The sequence below is a fragment of the Hoplias malabaricus genome, chromosome 1, assembly GCF_029633855.1.
Source record: "Hoplias malabaricus isolate fHopMal1 chromosome 1, fHopMal1.hap1, whole genome shotgun sequence".
Classification (NCBI taxonomy): Eukaryota; Metazoa; Chordata; class Actinopteri; order Characiformes; family Erythrinidae; genus Hoplias; species Hoplias malabaricus.
This window is the reverse complement of record NC_089800.1, coordinates 15,600,812-15,618,346: the sequence shown is the minus strand read 5'-3', so window position 1 is coordinate 15,618,346 and position 17,535 is coordinate 15,600,812. Positions and strand designations below refer to the sequence as shown.

General features: G+C 39.5%; 3 protein-coding genes across 4 annotated transcripts in view; all 3 read left to right on the top strand.

The window, feature by feature from the left end:
* The first annotated feature begins 1,111 nt into the window (after window positions 1–1,111).
* Window positions 1,112–3,793, top strand: eloca (elongin C paralog a). The gene is given in 4 exon segments (XM_066641645.1): window positions 1,112–1,583; window positions 2,065–2,144; window positions 2,802–2,945; window positions 3,556–3,793. Coding segments are annotated over 4 exon segments (420 nt in total). The 5' UTR covers window positions 1,112–1,581; the 3' UTR covers window positions 3,750–3,793.
* Window positions 3,794–4,742: 949 nt separating this feature from the next.
* On the top strand, window positions 4,743–10,499 carry ube2wb (ubiquitin conjugating enzyme E2 Wb). Of its 2 annotated transcripts, none has more exons than XM_066685805.1 (6): window positions 4,743–4,867; window positions 6,138–6,229; window positions 6,867–6,969; window positions 7,382–7,537; window positions 7,908–7,983; window positions 8,072–10,499. In XM_066685805.1, the coding sequence occupies exons 1-6, from the start codon at window positions 4,853–4,855 to the stop codon at window positions 8,083–8,085; spliced, it is 456 nt and encodes a 151-aa protein (XP_066541902.1). In that variant the 5' UTR covers window positions 4,743–4,852; the 3' UTR covers window positions 8,086–10,499. The 2 variants fall into 2 exon arrangements, with proteins under 2 accessions (XP_066541902.1, XP_066542723.1); XM_066686626.1 differs by lacking the exon at window positions 4,743–4,867 and adding an exon at window positions 4,956–5,099.
* A 4,355-nt stretch (window positions 10,500–14,854) lies between these two features.
* Window positions 14,855–17,535, top strand: part of stau2 (staufen double-stranded RNA binding protein 2) — a 73,017-nt gene continuing 70,336 nt past the window's right edge. The window contains 1 exon segment of the mRNA XM_066670020.1: window positions 14,855–14,926. The gene's annotated coding sequence lies outside the window, so the exon portion shown is untranslated.

Here is a 17,535-nt window from a genome sequence, read left to right as displayed (position 1 = left end):
TGTGTTGATTTAAAGGTGTCTGTTTTTTATTTTAAACCTCATTTATTGTACTTATGTTTGCCATCAGAACGATTTAGAAGACTACAGCTGTAGCAGACTTGTTCAGAGTTATTGTTCCTATTTTGCTCGTTTTTGTCCTGGACAAATAACATTTGGCATAAAACTGAGTAATGCTATATGTTGGTGCTTTACAAACATCTTATTTGTCTATATTCCATATTTATCTTTATTTCTGGAGAGAAATGTGTTTGCTGCATCAGAAGCAGAAGGTAGTAAATGATGACATGCAGCCCATGTGTAACTAAATCACAAGACCAACTTTAACATTTGCTTTCCAGTATAATTGCATTTAAAAGAATATATGAAAATGATAAGTCTATTTCATGAAAATTTAATTCAGACGTGACAAAGAACACAGCCTTAGTAATCACTAAGATTTTTTTAGCCATTATCAAAACTTTCATTTTTACAGACACGAAGCTCTACATATTTTTCGTCTTACATTTTCTTACCATTTAGAAACTTGAAAATCTAATGTAAAAGTTTTGCTGGAGATTTGAACATTAAGTGTGACAAATTGCTAATCATAACAGACTTTTATTTTGAAGTGTCGCTCTGTGGTCATAACGGTGCTGCTGGTAAGTGTCGGAGAACGAATAAGCATTTTTTTAATCAGTATTTCAATAATGTCACATTTAATAAACATGTCAGTGGTTTAACCAGACACAATCATCTTGGAATGTTCCGGACTAGAGGCCTATCCATGTGTACAGGCTATAACTAATTTTGAATCTCCTCAGAACGATTTTAAATTGAGACTTATTCCGGAAAACAAACTAATAATATTACCAACAACTATGAGAGATGTATAAATGAATATGATGAAAACGTTGCCACTATGCTGGATTAAAATTATTTACTAATCTAATTCATAAAGAATTAAAAAAGGAAGAATGTGTAAATTGGACTGTGAATATAAAAATGCTAAAATGTGGTATTTTGTCTAAAATTCTGTTCAATCACAGGAGGTCCGCCCAGAAGATCTCAACAGTGGACCTCCAACTTAGTTACCAACCGTGGTCCGCCGTCTCCTTACTATCAGGGTGTGGATGATAAATTGTAACATCAACAATCTTTACTCTCTTTTTAAGTCAGAGTAAAATGAAAGATTGTTCCTTGCAATATTTTAATGTCCATTAAATTATGACACACATTTTAATATAAATTAATTGCATCTGTGTGATATCATCCATCCATCCATTATCTGTAACCACTTATCCAGTTCAGGGTCGCGGGGGGTCCAGAGCCTACCTGGAATCATCGGGCGCAAGGCGGGAATACACCCTGGTGGGGACGCCAGTCCTTCACAGAGCAACACAGACACACCTACGGACACTTTCAAGTCGCCAATCCACCTGCAACGTGTGTTTTTGGACTGTGGGAGGAAACCCACGCGGACAACACACCAACTCCTCACAGACAGTCACCCGGAGCGGGAATCGAACCCACAACCTCCAGGCCCCTGGAGCTGTGTGACTGCGACACTACCTGCTGCACCACCGTGCCGCCCTGTGTGATATCATGTAGGACCACCATGACCTGCTGTATCTGGAGATAGTTTGTAAGGACAGCAATACTAGACAAAGGCTTGATAACTGAGCAAGCAAACCATGAGCAATCTACAGCAGAGCACATAAGATATAATCAGTTGTATTTAAAAAGTGCAATGGCATCTTGATGCACTTTATCTAACAAATTTAGGGTTCATTAAACCCAGAACCAGCAGCACTCCAGAATTTTATCTCTGAGAAGATTTGCTCAGACTTTTGTTTGTAATTTTCAGTCATTTTTGTTCCTTAAATTTGAAACATATCCTAATGTTTTATTGGTCACAAATCTGATCCTAGAAATGTAAACATTTAACAAATTCCCAGACAACGTATTTGTCACTATTCTGTTCTTAAACTCCAGTAGTAGGTAATTAAAAATAATTTAAACCCAACCTGTAAAACCTGGTCTTGTGCTGTTTTCTGGTTTTTAAATACGTTTTTACTTCTATTGCAGGATCATCCCTCTTTCCAACAAAGAATGGGTCTGTACTGAAACCACATACACAATAAAATGGAATTTGAAACTCGTTTACGGTTTGTGTACACATATTCCAAAGCAGTTAAATTTGAAACAAAGGGTTAGAGAGCCGAAATCTGTATAAATTTCAGTTTCAAAGTTTGGTGAAGTACATTAGTACCAAACACTACTACATCTACATTAATGTCTGCTCTCATGTCTTCATTTTAAGGTATTCAGTCTACTTCACACTGCTCCATGATGTTGCAAGCAGTGGTTGTGAAAAATTATGCACTTTCAAGCAGCCTTTATATAGACGTAAAAATATAAAACTGGTATGTTAGATATATCCTTGCCACCGTAACCTTCGGCTTGCTCGCACCAGGCTTCCAGTTATCTGTTCTGATACTAATTATGTAAAGCTATTTTGTGGCAACACCAGTTGTCAGAAGCTGTATATAAAAAAATTTTGATCTGATTTGATATTGAGAAAGAAGCTCTTTTGTTTTCATGTTTCCAGTGTAAGCCAATCAAAAAACTGTTTAGTGGCATTTCTCCTCATAATCAGTGCTATTATTGGACATTAACCTGCTTGTCCATCTTCCTCAAGCTGTAATGAATGCTCTTTATGATTTAGTCATTTTCAACTTTGCTGTTGTTTAATATTTCATAACATTATTACTTCTCTGCATTTGATTGTTGGTGTAAATGAAGCCCTTTATATTTTCCTGCAGATGTTGAGCAGAAGGTGTATGGTGGTTGTGAAGGTCCAGATGCTTTGTATGTGAAGCTCATTTCTTCAGACGGACATGAGTTTATAGTGAAGAGAGAACACACTTTAACCTCTGGAACCATTAAAGCAATGCTCAGTGGACCAGGTGAGTTTTACTGACCCTAGATTAGAAACTGGACTTTTAAAACATGACCAGCCCACATTTGATACATTTGTTTTTCTTTTACGGTCATTATAAAGTTATAACAAAACCCTTCGTATTGATCAAAAAAGGCTTTACACTAGATGATGGAACATTGCTGTGAAGATTTGATGTCATGCATCCATTTATAAATTTTTGAGCTCAGGTGCTCGTGTTGGTGATTAGTTCTAGATCATAAACACCACTCCAACTCATCCCAGAGAAGCTCCATCACGTCAAAGTGTGGGCGGAGCCAAATGACGGGTTAAATAAACAATTATAATGTGTTGGGGCTGGTCACTGTACACCAATAAACAGCGCCAGTAGAACTGTTGTAGTAAAGCTGTATCACAAATTAAATTGAGCTGTTACTAAATATCAGCACAGCTGGGGTTATCTTCCTAGGGCCCACTCATACGTGAACAGATATTGAGTAACAGGCCCCCTCCGGTCAGATTCTGCTTCATTTTAGCTCAGTCTTATGAGCTTTTATTTTTCTTCATTAAAATGACTGACCAATCTCCCTGTGTTGCTTGAATACATGAGTTCACTCAGGTTTTATTTTTGCTTTCAGGTCAGTTTGCAGAAAATTAGATACATTTCCAGGAGATTCCCTCCCACATTGTTTCCAAAGTGTGTATGTACTTCACGTATAAAGTTCGCTACACAAACAGTTCAACAGAAATCTCAGAATACCCCATCGCTCCTGAGATTGCACTGGAGCTGCTGATGGCAGCCAACTTTTGGACTGTTAAACAGGACGTCTAACAAAACCTAATCCATTCACTGCACTGAACTATTTGTTCATACTGTATAGCTATTTGTACCTGTGCTTTTGATTATAGCAAAATATAATTATAGCAATAAACAATCATAATAAGTAGAGGACTATTTTGCAGTGTGTATGTGTCTATGAGTTTGCATACATTTTAAGATTAAAAAAAAAACTTCTGACTTTTTAAGGAATAACATTAGAAAACAGGTTTGCGGCACAGTCAAAGTGCCCCTGACTTTGTAACAACAAAATATTTAATTGGTTTTAAACTGAAAAGACAGAATAATGCTACACTAATTTCAAACACACACCCACACCCTACAAGCTGCATTTGTACATTCACTCAGCTCAGACACAGCGGTGCTGCTGGAGTTTTCGAACCCTGTGTCCACTCACTGTCCACTCTGAGACACTCCTACCTCTGTCCACCTTGTAGATGTAGAGTCAGAGAGAGTAACTCATCTGTCCCTGTGCTGTGCAGTTGTCCTCTAGTCCTTCATCGGTGGATACAGGACGCTGTTGGCTGAATGATTTTGGTTGGTGAACTATTCTCAGTCTAACAGTGACACAAAAGGGTTTAAAAAATTCTAGCAACACTACTGTGTCTGATCCACTCATACCAGCACCATGCCTATGTCACGGCAGCGCTGCAGAATGATCCACCTCCCAAATCATACCTGCTCTGTGGGGGTCCTGACATTTGCAGAACGGGAAAGGAGGCTAAGAAAGTATGCAGAGCAACATGTGGACTGCATTCTAAAGAACTAGAGAGTGACCTGAGTGGGCAGTGGAGCTAAGAGTATGGACAGTGCATGAGTATAGGTGGTTAATTTAATGTTTTGGCTGAGCGATATTCTGTGTGTGTGTGTGTGTGTGTGTGTGTGTGTGTGTGTGTGTGTGTGTGTGTGTGAGTGTGAGAGAGAGAGAGAGAGAGAGAGAGAGAGAGAGAAGAGAGAGAGAGAGTGAGTGAGTGAGTGAGAGAGAGAGAGAGAGAAAGAGAGAGAGTGAGTGAGTGAGTGAGTGAGAGAGAGAGAGAGAGAAAGAGAGAGAGTGAGTGAGTGAGTGAGAGAGAGAGAGAGATGCTGAAGCCCTCATCATGGCGTCAATGCAGGTAAAGCTGTTATTAACTCTCACCTGTATTCACCTGTTTAATTCTCACCTGTACACACCTGCATTACTGTATATTTCTCTGTAGTCCTTTGGGTTTCAGGTCCTCTCTTAGTGCTTCACTCTTAATGTATCTCACTACAGAGATCTGTTAGCCTCTTAACTTCGTAATTCGACTGTTTTACTGACCTTTAAAAGCCCTAACAGCACTAGTTAAGATTAACTAAATAATAAAGGTATTTTAAGTCTTTTAAAAGTGGCCACAGTCGGTCCACAAAATGTTAACATTGTTTAATCCTTACAGTTCTCTGCTAGCTTAGCTCGAGATTGAAGTTGGTTTCTTATTCGGAACGTTTGTATCCACCTTAAATGGTGCGGTAACTCCGTTCCGGCGCATGATGCACTGGAACGTATTTATACACCGGACCGCTGCAGCATTTAAGGTGGAATTGAAAGTTCCAACAAGAAGCTTCGCGCTAAGCTTATCTGCATCTGAGTTATAATTATTCCGATAAGTTACCGTCGGTTTTCGCCTTTGAATTTGCTTTTATGGTTTAATATTTTTTATTTCTGAATGTCTCTCTGTTTAAGTGAAATTTATAAAAGGTATTAAAATGTATCCTTACTTTAATTTTGACATGAGACTGTGATTGTAATAATTAAATAATTCAAATTATTATCTATAAAGTAAACCGAAGGAGCAGAACATACAGTTCTTTATTTAAAAAGAATTGGTAGTGTGAGGTTGAGCTCCTAAATTTGTTTGCTATAGATGTCTCTTCTAAGTCATCGTGTAAATAGGATTAAATGTATTTTTGGTTATTTAAAGGAAAACTCTGCCCAAACTCTAATGTATTAACCATTTGTTTCATGTGCTGTAAACATACTTCAGGTTCTAAAGTCAGATTTTCTGGTTTAAAGACTAGACAGTCACCTTGACTTTTCTGATTATGTTTTTGGAGACAGTTTAAGCAAATAAAGTCCTGTCATTATTTTGTAGTTGATGTCATGACCTTTCCAGGTGTGGCTGGAGTGCTCTGACAAAAATAAACGCTGTGTTTGAAAATCTCTGCTCCTGTGGTAAACAACACACTCCTGAACTAGATCTGTGCAGGGGTTTCCTCTGACAGACATTGTATATAATGAATTACTATGTTGTTAGGCATATTTTGTTTCCGTTTGTGTTCATGTTTTTAGCTGGAAGTGTTTGAACGTTTTCATTATTATGAATTCCGTTGCCTTTAAATCTGTCTTCCTTTCTTCCTTCACAACAGAAAAGGCTTCAGAAAGAACTGCTGGCCTTTCAGAATGATCCGCCTGTTGGAATGAGACTGAATGAGAAAAGTGTCCAGAACACAATAACACAGTAAGTTATTGTGGAACGTCAGACATGAAGTCACCGAACCTGTCAGTCCTGATATTTTTTGACACTTGTCTTTAATACATTTACAATTACGTGTTTAAGCTGGAGCTCCCTGATAGCGTTTTCCTGCTCAGAGCCACATTAAACTCTTCAGCATTCAACAAAGGAAAATGAATGTATTCAATGGATGACATCACTGAACATTTTTAAAATACTTTTGAATACTCAGCAATAAGATGCATTAGCAGATCTTTGTTTTAACATCCGATTCTGCTTTCACGAAGTTTCAGCTAAGGCTTGTTTGTAATAAAATATACATTTTTATAAAGGGTAAATTCTAAATAACAGGAAGTCTCTCTGTAAGTTTTAGTGTAGTTCTGTTCATTTGATGCATAACTTTCACACAGGCCACATTTGAGTTACATCCCCCCATTATTTTCATTTTAGAAACTAATCTCTAATGTTATATTCAAAATATTTTCATTAATTTTCTATAGGCTTGGGATTGCAAACCCAAAAACTGAATATTTTTTTTCTGTCATATCTTTAATATTTTACTGCAGACTTTGATAAATATACATTGTGAATTTATTACCTGTGCAAATGATGATTTTACTTCTGTATGGTTCTGTGATTGCAGGTGGATTATAGATATGGAAGGAGCCTCTGGAACACTTTATGAGGGAGAAAAATTTCAGCTGCTTTTTAAATTCAGTGGTCGATATCCCTTTGACTCGCCTCAGGTGCTGTGCTGTACTGTATGATTTTTTTTTAACACAGGTTTATTTATTTATTTTTTTAACATGACTGCCCCCATGTGGGGGACCCACTCTGTAGAACAGAGAATAATTAATTCAGGAACCTAGTAATTTGATTCTCATATGAGATGCATATTATTAATTTTCATAAATATTGTGTAGGACTTTTTGATGATAAATAAGACACATGGTTCCTTTTAGGGGTAATTCCCCAGGATTAAGCCTCGTCCCGAACTACACAGTATTTTGTAATTTGATTTTCCATTGAAAGGAATATAAAGTCCAGGACGAGGCTTAATCCCTGTCTGGGAAGCTGCCCCTTAATGTCTAATACTGCACTTTATCTAGAGGAATTCTGATAACACTGTTTGGTGTTTGTGTCTGTGTGTTTGAGCAGGTAATGTTCACAGGAGAAAACATCCCCATCCATCCTCACATTTATAGCAATGGCCATATCTGTCTGTCCATTTTAACAGAAGACTGGTCTCCAGCTCTCTCAGTGCAGTCTGTGTGTCTTAGCATCATCAGCATGCTGTCCAGCTGCAAAGAAAAGGTGAGGCCCTCTGGAAACCCCCGGTTAACACTTCTCTGATAGAACCGAGTCAGAACACACACTGCTGATAGAGTTACCACTGCTCTGAACCGGAGTTTCTTTGTTGTCTAAAAACCTCTAGATGACGTGAGAGAAAGAAAGCCTAGCATACTGGACCGAGATACTTTTTTTTTTTTTTTTTTAACCCATTTAGAGACACTGGGGCTTCATAAACACATTAGACAGATTCCCAGCGCAAACCGAATGGACATCAGCTAATGGGAAAAAAATATCTGAATTTTATTAAAAAAAAAAAAAAATGTAACAATCGTGAAGTTCGCCTTTAAGTGTTTGCTTGTTTTTATTTCTATCTTGTTTGTATTTTTCACAGAGACTGCCTCCTGATAACTCCTTTTATGTACGCACATGTAATAAAAATCCAAAGAAGACAAAGTGGTGGTATCACGGTGAGAAGATGAGCCTTGAATTCTAGTACTGCAGTGTATATGTAAATAACTGAGTCTTGGTAAATGATTTGCTCTGTTCTTTTTGCAGATGATACATGTTAATGTTGACTTTGTAAAACATTTAGAAGAAAGAAGGCCTACTGACTAAAAACAAGCACTTTAAAAAAAAAAAAAAAAATCATTAAATCTCTGGACACTGCAGAGGATCTGGAGAATCTGACCAGGATGGGGACTGCCAGTTGGACACAGTTTAAGGACTATTAAAACAAAGACGTTGTGGTAAATTATGTAAATCTATGGAAATGGGAAGAGATTGGACTGTTTTTGGGGGACGGGAGGGTTATTCCTTTGCTGAATATGCATTATTGTACGCTCTCACTTTGTTTTGTGTAATAATCATGTTTCACTGTGTTTGTGTTTTGTGCAATAAGGACGGAATTCCAAATCATGGATGGGGTTTTAGCGTTAAAGAGGAATTTCACCTTCGTACTTTATATCAGTGTTTGAGATGTGAACAAGATCATTCTGAGAAGTAGGTTTCTCTCAAGTGGTGGCAAATTTAACCAGGCGTCTCCAACACACACCCGGCATTTTTTTCCCTCTCCACCTCCACCAGCGCCTCCACCGTCTACAGAGTCTCTGTGGAGCAATGATGATGATGAAGATGATGATGGAGGACAGTGGACATCTGTCCTTCACAGCATCCTATAGGTCCCTCTCCACCAGGACTGGGTTTAAACACCACTCCATTCTCCAAACTATGGTCAGACACCAGCCGTGTGTCCCCCACCGTCTACTGTCCTCGCTTTCTGTGAGGGGCTTTTAGAGGAGGACTTCTGGTTCCATTCACCTCCACTGTCCCCCACCGTCTACTGTCCTCGCTTTCTGTGAGGGGCTTTTAGAGGAGGACGTCTGGTTCCATTCACCTCCACTGTCCCCCACAGTCTACTGTCCTCGCTTTCTGTGAGGGGCTTTTAGAGGAGGACGTCTGGTTCCATTCACCTCCACTGTCCCCCACCGTCTACTGTCCTCGCTTTCTGTGAGGGGCTTTTAGAGGAGGACGTCTGGTTCCATTCACCTCCACTGTCCCCCACAGTCTACTGTCCTCGCTTTCTGTGAGGGGCTTTTAGAGGAGGACGTCTGGTTCCATTCACCTCCACCGTCTACTGTACTCACTTTCTGTGAAGGGCTTTTAGAGGAGGACGTCTGGTTCCATTCACCTCCACTGCCCACTGTCCCCCACCGTCTACTGTTCTCACTTTCTGTGAGGGGCTTTTAGAGGAGGATGTCTGGTTCCATTTATCTCCACTGTCCTCATTTCTGTGAGGGACTTTCAGAGGAGGACGTCTGGTTCCATTTATCTCCACTGTCCACTGTCCCCCACCGTCTACTGTCCTCACTTTCTGTGAGGGGCTTTTAGAGGAGAATGTCTGGTTCCATTCACCTCCACTGTCCCCAACAGTCTACTGTCTTCACTTTCTGTGAGGGTCTTTTAGAGGAGGACGTCTGATTCCATTCACCTCCACTGTCCACTGTCCCCCACCATCTACTGTCCTCACTTTCTGTGAGGGGCTTTTAGAGGAGGATGTCTGGTTCCATACACCTCCACTGTCCCCTGTCCCCCACAAGTCTACTGTCTTGACTTATTGTGAGGGGCTTTTACTGGTGAATGTCTGGTTCCATTCACACAGCACTGTCCTCTGCTCTGCATCCTAAAGAAACACACTCAGCCTGTGTTTACGTCTCAACCAGAGGTATACGAATTGTGAAAATATAGCAGTTTTGGTGGAATTTCTCTTTCAAGTCTTGATGAAGGGCTTCATCTCTGCTCTTATTTTGTTTTTATTCAGAATTGAGGTTTATAGGCACTGAGTAATGGTCTATAAAGAATTATTTCTTTTATTAATATATTAAACAGTGGTTGGCACTTTATTTTGCGTTAAATAGGGTTTGTACTGCTCTGCCGAATGATGTTATTCAACAGTGACCTCTTTATCTTTGCATTAATTTGTCAAATAATGTCAAAGAATTTAGCCTGAATATCTGATTTAAAAAGCATCTTTCTGCTCTGAGCTATGGATGAAATCACTGATGTAATGAATGTAGGTGGAGATTTGTTTTGCATTTTATTTATTGGTATGTTTTATATTGAAAGTACAGATATTGTCTTTGTGTTTAATCTTTAAATGGGTTTTTTTAGAATGTTTGTGAGTGTATATTTTATTTTATTATGCTCCATATCATCTTAGCTGGTGTTTAAGATTCTCTAAAGGTCCTGTGTGGGTTCCCTGGTCACTCTCTTCTGCCTCAGGTACTTTTTTCCAGGAAGAAATCACGTTCTTACAGATATTTTCAATGTTGTTATATTTTCTCCTGAAGGACTGTTATAAGAAAATAAACAAAGATGTGTATGCCTGAACTCTATGTACATGTGCTCTTCAGAACGATCCTCATGGTGCTGGAGTGAATAATGTGAGCAGAGGTGGGTCGGATCTAGTGACATTTACTCAAGTAAACTGCTGGATTTATACTTTCCTGAATATTGAGTGTATAGTGAGTTCTTGTCCCATTGCGATGGGTGTGCACCATTGACCCTTGAGCTGTAACTTTTCTTTTAGACCAGAATGATACAGAAAGGGAAGAATAGAGTGGTCAGAGCGGTCAGAGCTGACCATAGGCTGTTCTCTCAGAGGTGGGTTTAAAACCCTTCACTCCTCAATGTTATCGCAGAAAATAAATGCATTTCGCATTTTTCACTGGGGCAGTTGTGGCCTAAAGGTCGGTGGACTGGGCGGGGACCTGAGGTGCCCTTGAGCAAAATACCTAACCACCAGATGCTCCCCAGGTGTGTGAACACACTGTGACCCTGCACTGGATAAGTGGTTACAGACAATGAATGAATAAATGAGTTGTACAATGATCATAGTGTGTCACTAATTCTAAATACAGCATAGAAGTAATAATCTGGAGACACCTGTGTTCTCCCACTGTGCAGGTTTCCTCCAGGGGTGCTGCTTTCCTCCCACAGTGCAAAATGCACATTGATATGTGGAGTGTGTCTGTGAGTGTGTGAGAGAGAGAGAGAGACTGAGAAAGTGTGTGATATCCTGTCCAGGGTGTGTTCTTGCCTTGTGCCAATGATAACCCTGACCAGGATGAAATTGTAACAAGATTAATGTTTTTCCACATTGGGTGCAGTTTAAAGCAGCTGATTTTACTTTAACTCAAGACTCAAACACAACAACACAGTTTTAATAGTAACTGTACCTGTTTATTGGATGAGAACATGCACTTTGAGCTGAACAGGATTATACAGTGCGCTGTTTACACAAACTACTGCAGCATATACATTAGTTCTCATTACTTTTAGGTATTTTTAGAAAACAATTTAGAACTTAACTATTTACTACAAAATAAAAGTATCAAAAATCCATTCAACTAGAACCAACATCAGCATTCAGTCACTGCTGTTTCAAAACCATTTCTCTAAAACGCCATTGATCCTCCACTTTCTTCCAAAACCGCTTTGACTCTCTGAGGCACTGACTCTACCAAAACCCTGAAGGAATCCTTTGGTATTTGGCACCAAGAGGTCAACAGCAGATCCTTTAAATCCTGCAGGTTACTAGGTTTAGTAGCTGAGGATTGGACTAGTTGTTCAAGAACTTCCCAAAGTTGCTCCATTGGATTAAGATCTGGAGAATTCGGAGGCAAGAGCAAGACCTGGAACTCTTGGTCGTGTTCCTCGAACCATTCTCGTACAGTCTGTGTGGTGTGGTATGGAGCGTTGTCTTGCTGGAAAAGGCCGCCTCCATCTGGGAACACCATCACCATGAAGGGTTGGACCTGGTTCGTGAGGATGTTTAGGTAGTTCTCAGGTGCCAGACTGGCATCCACGTTAATGGGACCTAAAGATTCCCAACAGAACATCCCCCAGAGCTTCACAAGCCCTTGCCCCTGCCCTGTGGGCACAGTGCACTCAAGTGCCATAAGTTCCCCTGGTGATGTTACACGACGTACGTCTACCCCTCCGTCCACGTAACGGAAAAAAAAATGGGACTCGTCAGACCAGACCACCTTCTTCCACTGCTCCAAAGTCCAGTCTTTGCGCTCCTGAGCCCACTGATGTCGTTTTAGAAAGTAGTCAGGGCTCAGCATGGACACCCCGACTTTAAACTGTTTACGTTTACGAAATCCCATTCTCAGCAAAGTACGATGCACCGTGTGTTCGGACACATTCTTTGTACAGCCGTTGTTAAACATCTCAGTGATCTGAGCCACAGTCACACTTCTGTCATTAGGAACCAGGCGGGAGAGCCTCCGCTCCCCTCGCTCGTTGATGAGCTTCGGACGCCCTTTGCCTTGTCGTTTGTTGACGATCTCACCTTTCTCCGACCACTGCCGAAAGGTGAAGAACACCGCCGTCCGGGAGCAGCCTACAAGCCTCGCTGTTTCAGAGAGACTCTTTCCCAGCCGCCTGGCCATAACAATCCGGCCTTTATCAAAGTCGGTCAGATCTGCACGCCGTCCCATTTCTCCAAAATCCAGCAAACACACGCCGACGACAAGATCGAAGGGGGTCGGCTTTCAGCAATCCAGGAAACCTCCTCCAGCCAGGAGAGCAGCAGCAACTGGCCACAACAAAACCAGGTTCTGCCCAAATAAAAAATAAAGTCCTTTTAAAAAAAAGAAATAAATATTACTTACTGAATGAACAACTGACAAAAAGATGTTTCAAGACTAACTAAAGTATAAAGTATCCATCATAGGGTAATTGTACTTGACCTAATTGTGCCCCTTTTTAAAGGAATACAAAGTAAGATTTAAATTTCTTGTTCCTCTTAGTTTAATTCATATTTACAGCAGTGTATGAAATGAATGAGGAGGGGGAAGGAGGGTCTGTGGTTTCCTGCCATCCTCCAAAAGATACATAGTGCATTTTCACAATTTTTAAGCTGTAATTTTAATGTAAACATATTATGTAATGCTTCTTTTAAGTAAAAGAAATGACAAGTAAACAAATGAAAATCTAACACTTTTTAAACAAACATTTAAAAATATGTAAATCCAGTGTTAATACATGTTAGCATGTGCTATAGTGTTTCCACTAAAGGATTAATCCTGAGTTAAGTGGCCAGTTTGTGGTTGAGCATTTCCAAACACAGTCCTAAAAACAGATTCAGACCTAACCTAGGTTTCATACCTCACACACGTAAAGAACCTATCGTGTCAACTTGTGGGGCAGGACTTTCGAGCTACAAACGAATGATGGAGTGGTGGGTGAAGACAGAGGCGGGCACAAGATATTCATAGATCTGCACATACGGAATGAAGGGGTATGAAGGATTAAAGTCACAGCTAAGAAACTTCAATGGGGACTTTTATTCTAATATTAACCTCTACATCTATGATTTTGAACAGAAAGGAGTTTTTAGGGGGTTAATCAATGACCAGACAAGGACTGAATATCATGCTTAATGATTAACTGATGTAAAGACCTGTATTGCAGAAAAGAAATATGATAACTTCCAGATCAATCAGAGATCTCTTTTTGTCTCATTAAATATTTTTAAAAATATGGTGGTACATAAATTCATACAAAATTATTAAAGGAACAGTGCCATTATTTTATTAAAGTTTCCACACAAATGAGTTCAGAAATTCTGTTTTTGTTTAACTTTCTGATTAAAAACCAAACATGTGTTTAATTAACTGTATTTTACTTCAGAATGCTAATTTCCTCTGTTCAAGTTTCCTCTTTGTGCCAAATGCTGATTCTTTAAATAACACCGAGATTAAGAGTCTCTACCGAAAAAGGAGAGTTTTATTTCATTGGTAATCTAAAGGAAACGGCCCCGTTTTCCGCATCTCCCTAAAATGAACAGAAATCCCCGCGGACAGTGAGTAGGTTGTTTACCTGCGGCTCGGCTCCCCGCGATCTGTAGCTTTTAACATGGCGGACTTTTATTTTTATTTTTTTTTTAAACACGACAGTCACGTGACGTTACGACTTCTGTAACTAACTTCACCAAATTTGTGTTCCAAATCTCTTCATGATCCCTACATAGTGCACTAAGGACACGATAGGGCTTTTCACAAAAAAAATCGATTTAAACATTTTTCAAGACGTCTTCCCATGTTACATTCATGCCATTATTTTATTATTATTTTATTGTTGCGATTTGTGCCTACTATTAAAATGATACTGTGTGGAAAAAGTAAAATCATTTTTTCATTTGTTTATATGGTTTTAAATACTTTGTAAATTTGCTTGTGCATACTTCTTTACTACAACGTAGCTTGGCAGTTTGACATTTATTTGATGTCCGCTCAGTATTCATACTGTAGAACTTTATAATCCTGCTCCTCAAAAAACAGGAGAGCAGTTTTCCACTATGCAGGATTTTAATGTAGCCTGATAAGCCCAAAGTCGAGTCGGTCCAATCGAACACAGCTTAGGGAGAATCCTATTGGAAAGCCCTAAATTTTGATCTTACGTTTTTCTAAATAATCCAGATAAATTAAACCTAAAGTCAAGCGCTGAAGTAAAGTCGCATTTAATAAGACAGGTCGTCCTTTTTTTTTTTTTTTTTTTTTAACGTTCAGACGCTTTTATTTTGTGTTGTTGTGGCCTCCATTACGAGATCAGCTGTAGAGCGGTTGAGCATGGAAGCTGGATTGTACCATTGTGCTAAAAACCGGAGGGGGGGTTCTGTATTACCCCTAACATAAAGTAATCAGTGTATTACAGAAAATGGAATTGAAATAAAATAAAATTTAAAAAGAGTGGCATCAAACATCAATAAAATGACAATGTATATCAAGAATAAAGGCTGTAAAACATGCAGGGAGGTGTTAATTAGGTGGTTCGGTCCGTGTTATCAGTTCTCTTTAGTGTTTGCCGATGTTGGAGGTGTGAGTGGGTCCCGCTGTGGAAAAGAAGGTAAAAATAAGATTAAAATGCGTAAATATTTGATGCTGACATGATTTGCTGGCGGTGTTCCTCCCAGTTTGGGGAAGTGTGGCTCTTAAATGAAGAGCGGAATCATTGCCTTTTGTGTCTGAGATGCGGAGGGGTGCAACGAATCTGAAATAGGCTTTCTCGTTGGAATGTTCCGTTCCACCTTAAATGGGGTAGCAATTCCATTCTGGCGGCTCCGATGTCAGAATGGAATGACTGCACCTTTTAAGGTGGAGCGTAAAGTTCCAACGAGAAAGCCTATTTCATCCTCAGCAAGCAACAGCAGGCCTATTATAAATCACTATAATAAGATGGACACATTATTTTATTAATATATATTTAGTATTTTATCTTTAAGGCTTGAAATCTTTGTCAATACTGAATAAAAAAACTCATGTTTATGTTTGCAATGCAAGTCAACACCTCGTTCCAAAACAAACACCGCACAATTTGTTTCTGTTGGTAATTTTACTGTTTAATGCATACAAAACATTAAACATAGATTTTGCCTAAGACACATTGGATTTTTTTTATTATTATTTAAATGTGTGAAGTTCAGCAGCTAAACATGAATTGTGCATTACAAATGAGCAGAAATGAGAATGTTATTTTTTTGAAAATAAAATCAACAAATACAGGTCATTTAGCATCAGTTGCATCAAATGCTGATTTAAACAAGGATTGCACAGTACTGGAGAACACTGACATTGCAATATTTATAGCAATATGCAAAACAGGACTTAATCATCTGGAAAGAATTGATCACTCTAGAATGATTGGGGGAATTAGTGATGGAAGGCGTCTGCACAGAAAATAAAACAATAATTTAAAAGGCTGAACTGGCTTTTATTCTGATGAATGTTTCTGAGTGTGCCCCATCCTTTTCTGGACTTTAATGCTGTCTGGTAGGTTTTAGTGCAGGACACAAAGCAGCAGGGGGCACTGGGACTGCTCTTCTGAAGTGATGTTAGAGGAGGGCATTAGAGAGTTCCTTTCCAGGTGTGGGGTCTGTGTTTGGGGGTCCGCTGTGCATGCAGAGCCTGCAGATCCCTGTTTGTCAACAAACTCTGTCTCTCCTAGAAGCTTTCCTTTTTTTATCATGCAACAAAAAACTTGTAGCTTGGCATGTTTGATTATTTATTTTATTATTTATACATCACCTACTGTTTATATATTTGATGTTCCTCTTGCCATGAGTGTGTACACTGTAGACCAATTAAAGACCACAGAGCAGGTGTGATGTGGTGGTGGATCATTCTCAGCGCTGCAGTGACGCTGACGTGGTGGTGGTGTGTTAGTGTGTGTTGTGATGGTGCGAGTGGATCAGACACAGCAGTGCTGCTGGAGTTTTTAAACCCCTGAGTGTCACTGCTGAACGAATCATTCATTCATTATCTGTAACCGCTTATCCAGTTCAGGGTCACGGTGGGTCCAGAGCCTCCCTGGAATCATTGGGCGCAAGGCGGGAATACACCCTGGAGGTGACGCCAGTCCTTCACAGGGCAACACACACACACACATACCTACAAACACTTTTTTTTGAGTCACCAATCCACCTACCAACGTGTGTTTTTGGACTGTGGGAGGAAGACACCAACTCTTCACAGTCACCTGGAGCGGGAATCGAACCCACAGCCTCTAGGCCCCTGGAGCTGTGTGACTGCGACACTACCTGCTGCACCACCGTGCCGCCGAGAATCATTCACTAACCAAAAATATCCAGCTGGCAGCGTCATGTGTCACTGATGAAGGACTAGAGGACGACCGACTTAAACATTTCAGCAGCAATGTTGTGTCTGACATTCATACATACTTTAGGAACAAGGGCATGGCATTCAGTGCTTTGCATCAAAGGCTGTGCCATTCTTTAAACATTTGTGTTGTTGGGGTTTTTTTGTGCCAAAAACAATTATCATGTTGTTGTTTTTTTTATTATTGTTTTTATTCACAATCAATTTGTGGTTGGACAATAACCATAAATCTTCATATTCTTCCATTTTCAAACTTATTGTGTGGAATATTAAGAGATCAGACAGAATGTTTGCCAAAATATATTTACCACCTTATGATTTTAATTTAACATAGCATAAGTTAATGTATGATTGTTTACCTTCTCCCAAAAAGTTACTATTTATATTTTTTTGTCTGACCACATCAGCACATTAACCCGTTAGAGTCTGTTTCACTCCTGTTTTGAATGAGGCACGGTCAATGAGAACAGACTGTGTTTGTTAGTAAAGGATGAAGCTGAGTGTTGGGCGAAGGGATATTAGCCGTTTGACAATATTTAAAGGCGTGGCTGGTCCTGATGACATTGCTGCCTGGAACTCAGAGCTAATAAAACCACTGTAATGGGTTCTGCAGAGGAGTTGAGTTTCTCAGACTGATGGAAGAGTCGGGCTCTCTGGAAGGATATATGATGATTTGCTCCATCAAATAAAGAGTTAGGGCCTGTGAAGTTATTTTTTATGTTTAAAGGGCTTTAATTTTGTTTTATTTGAACAATTTTGAAAACTTTTCTTGAGACTTTTTTTCTTGGACCCTTATCAGCTTTTTAAAAAAATAAAATAAAAAATAGCAGCTGTAATGTG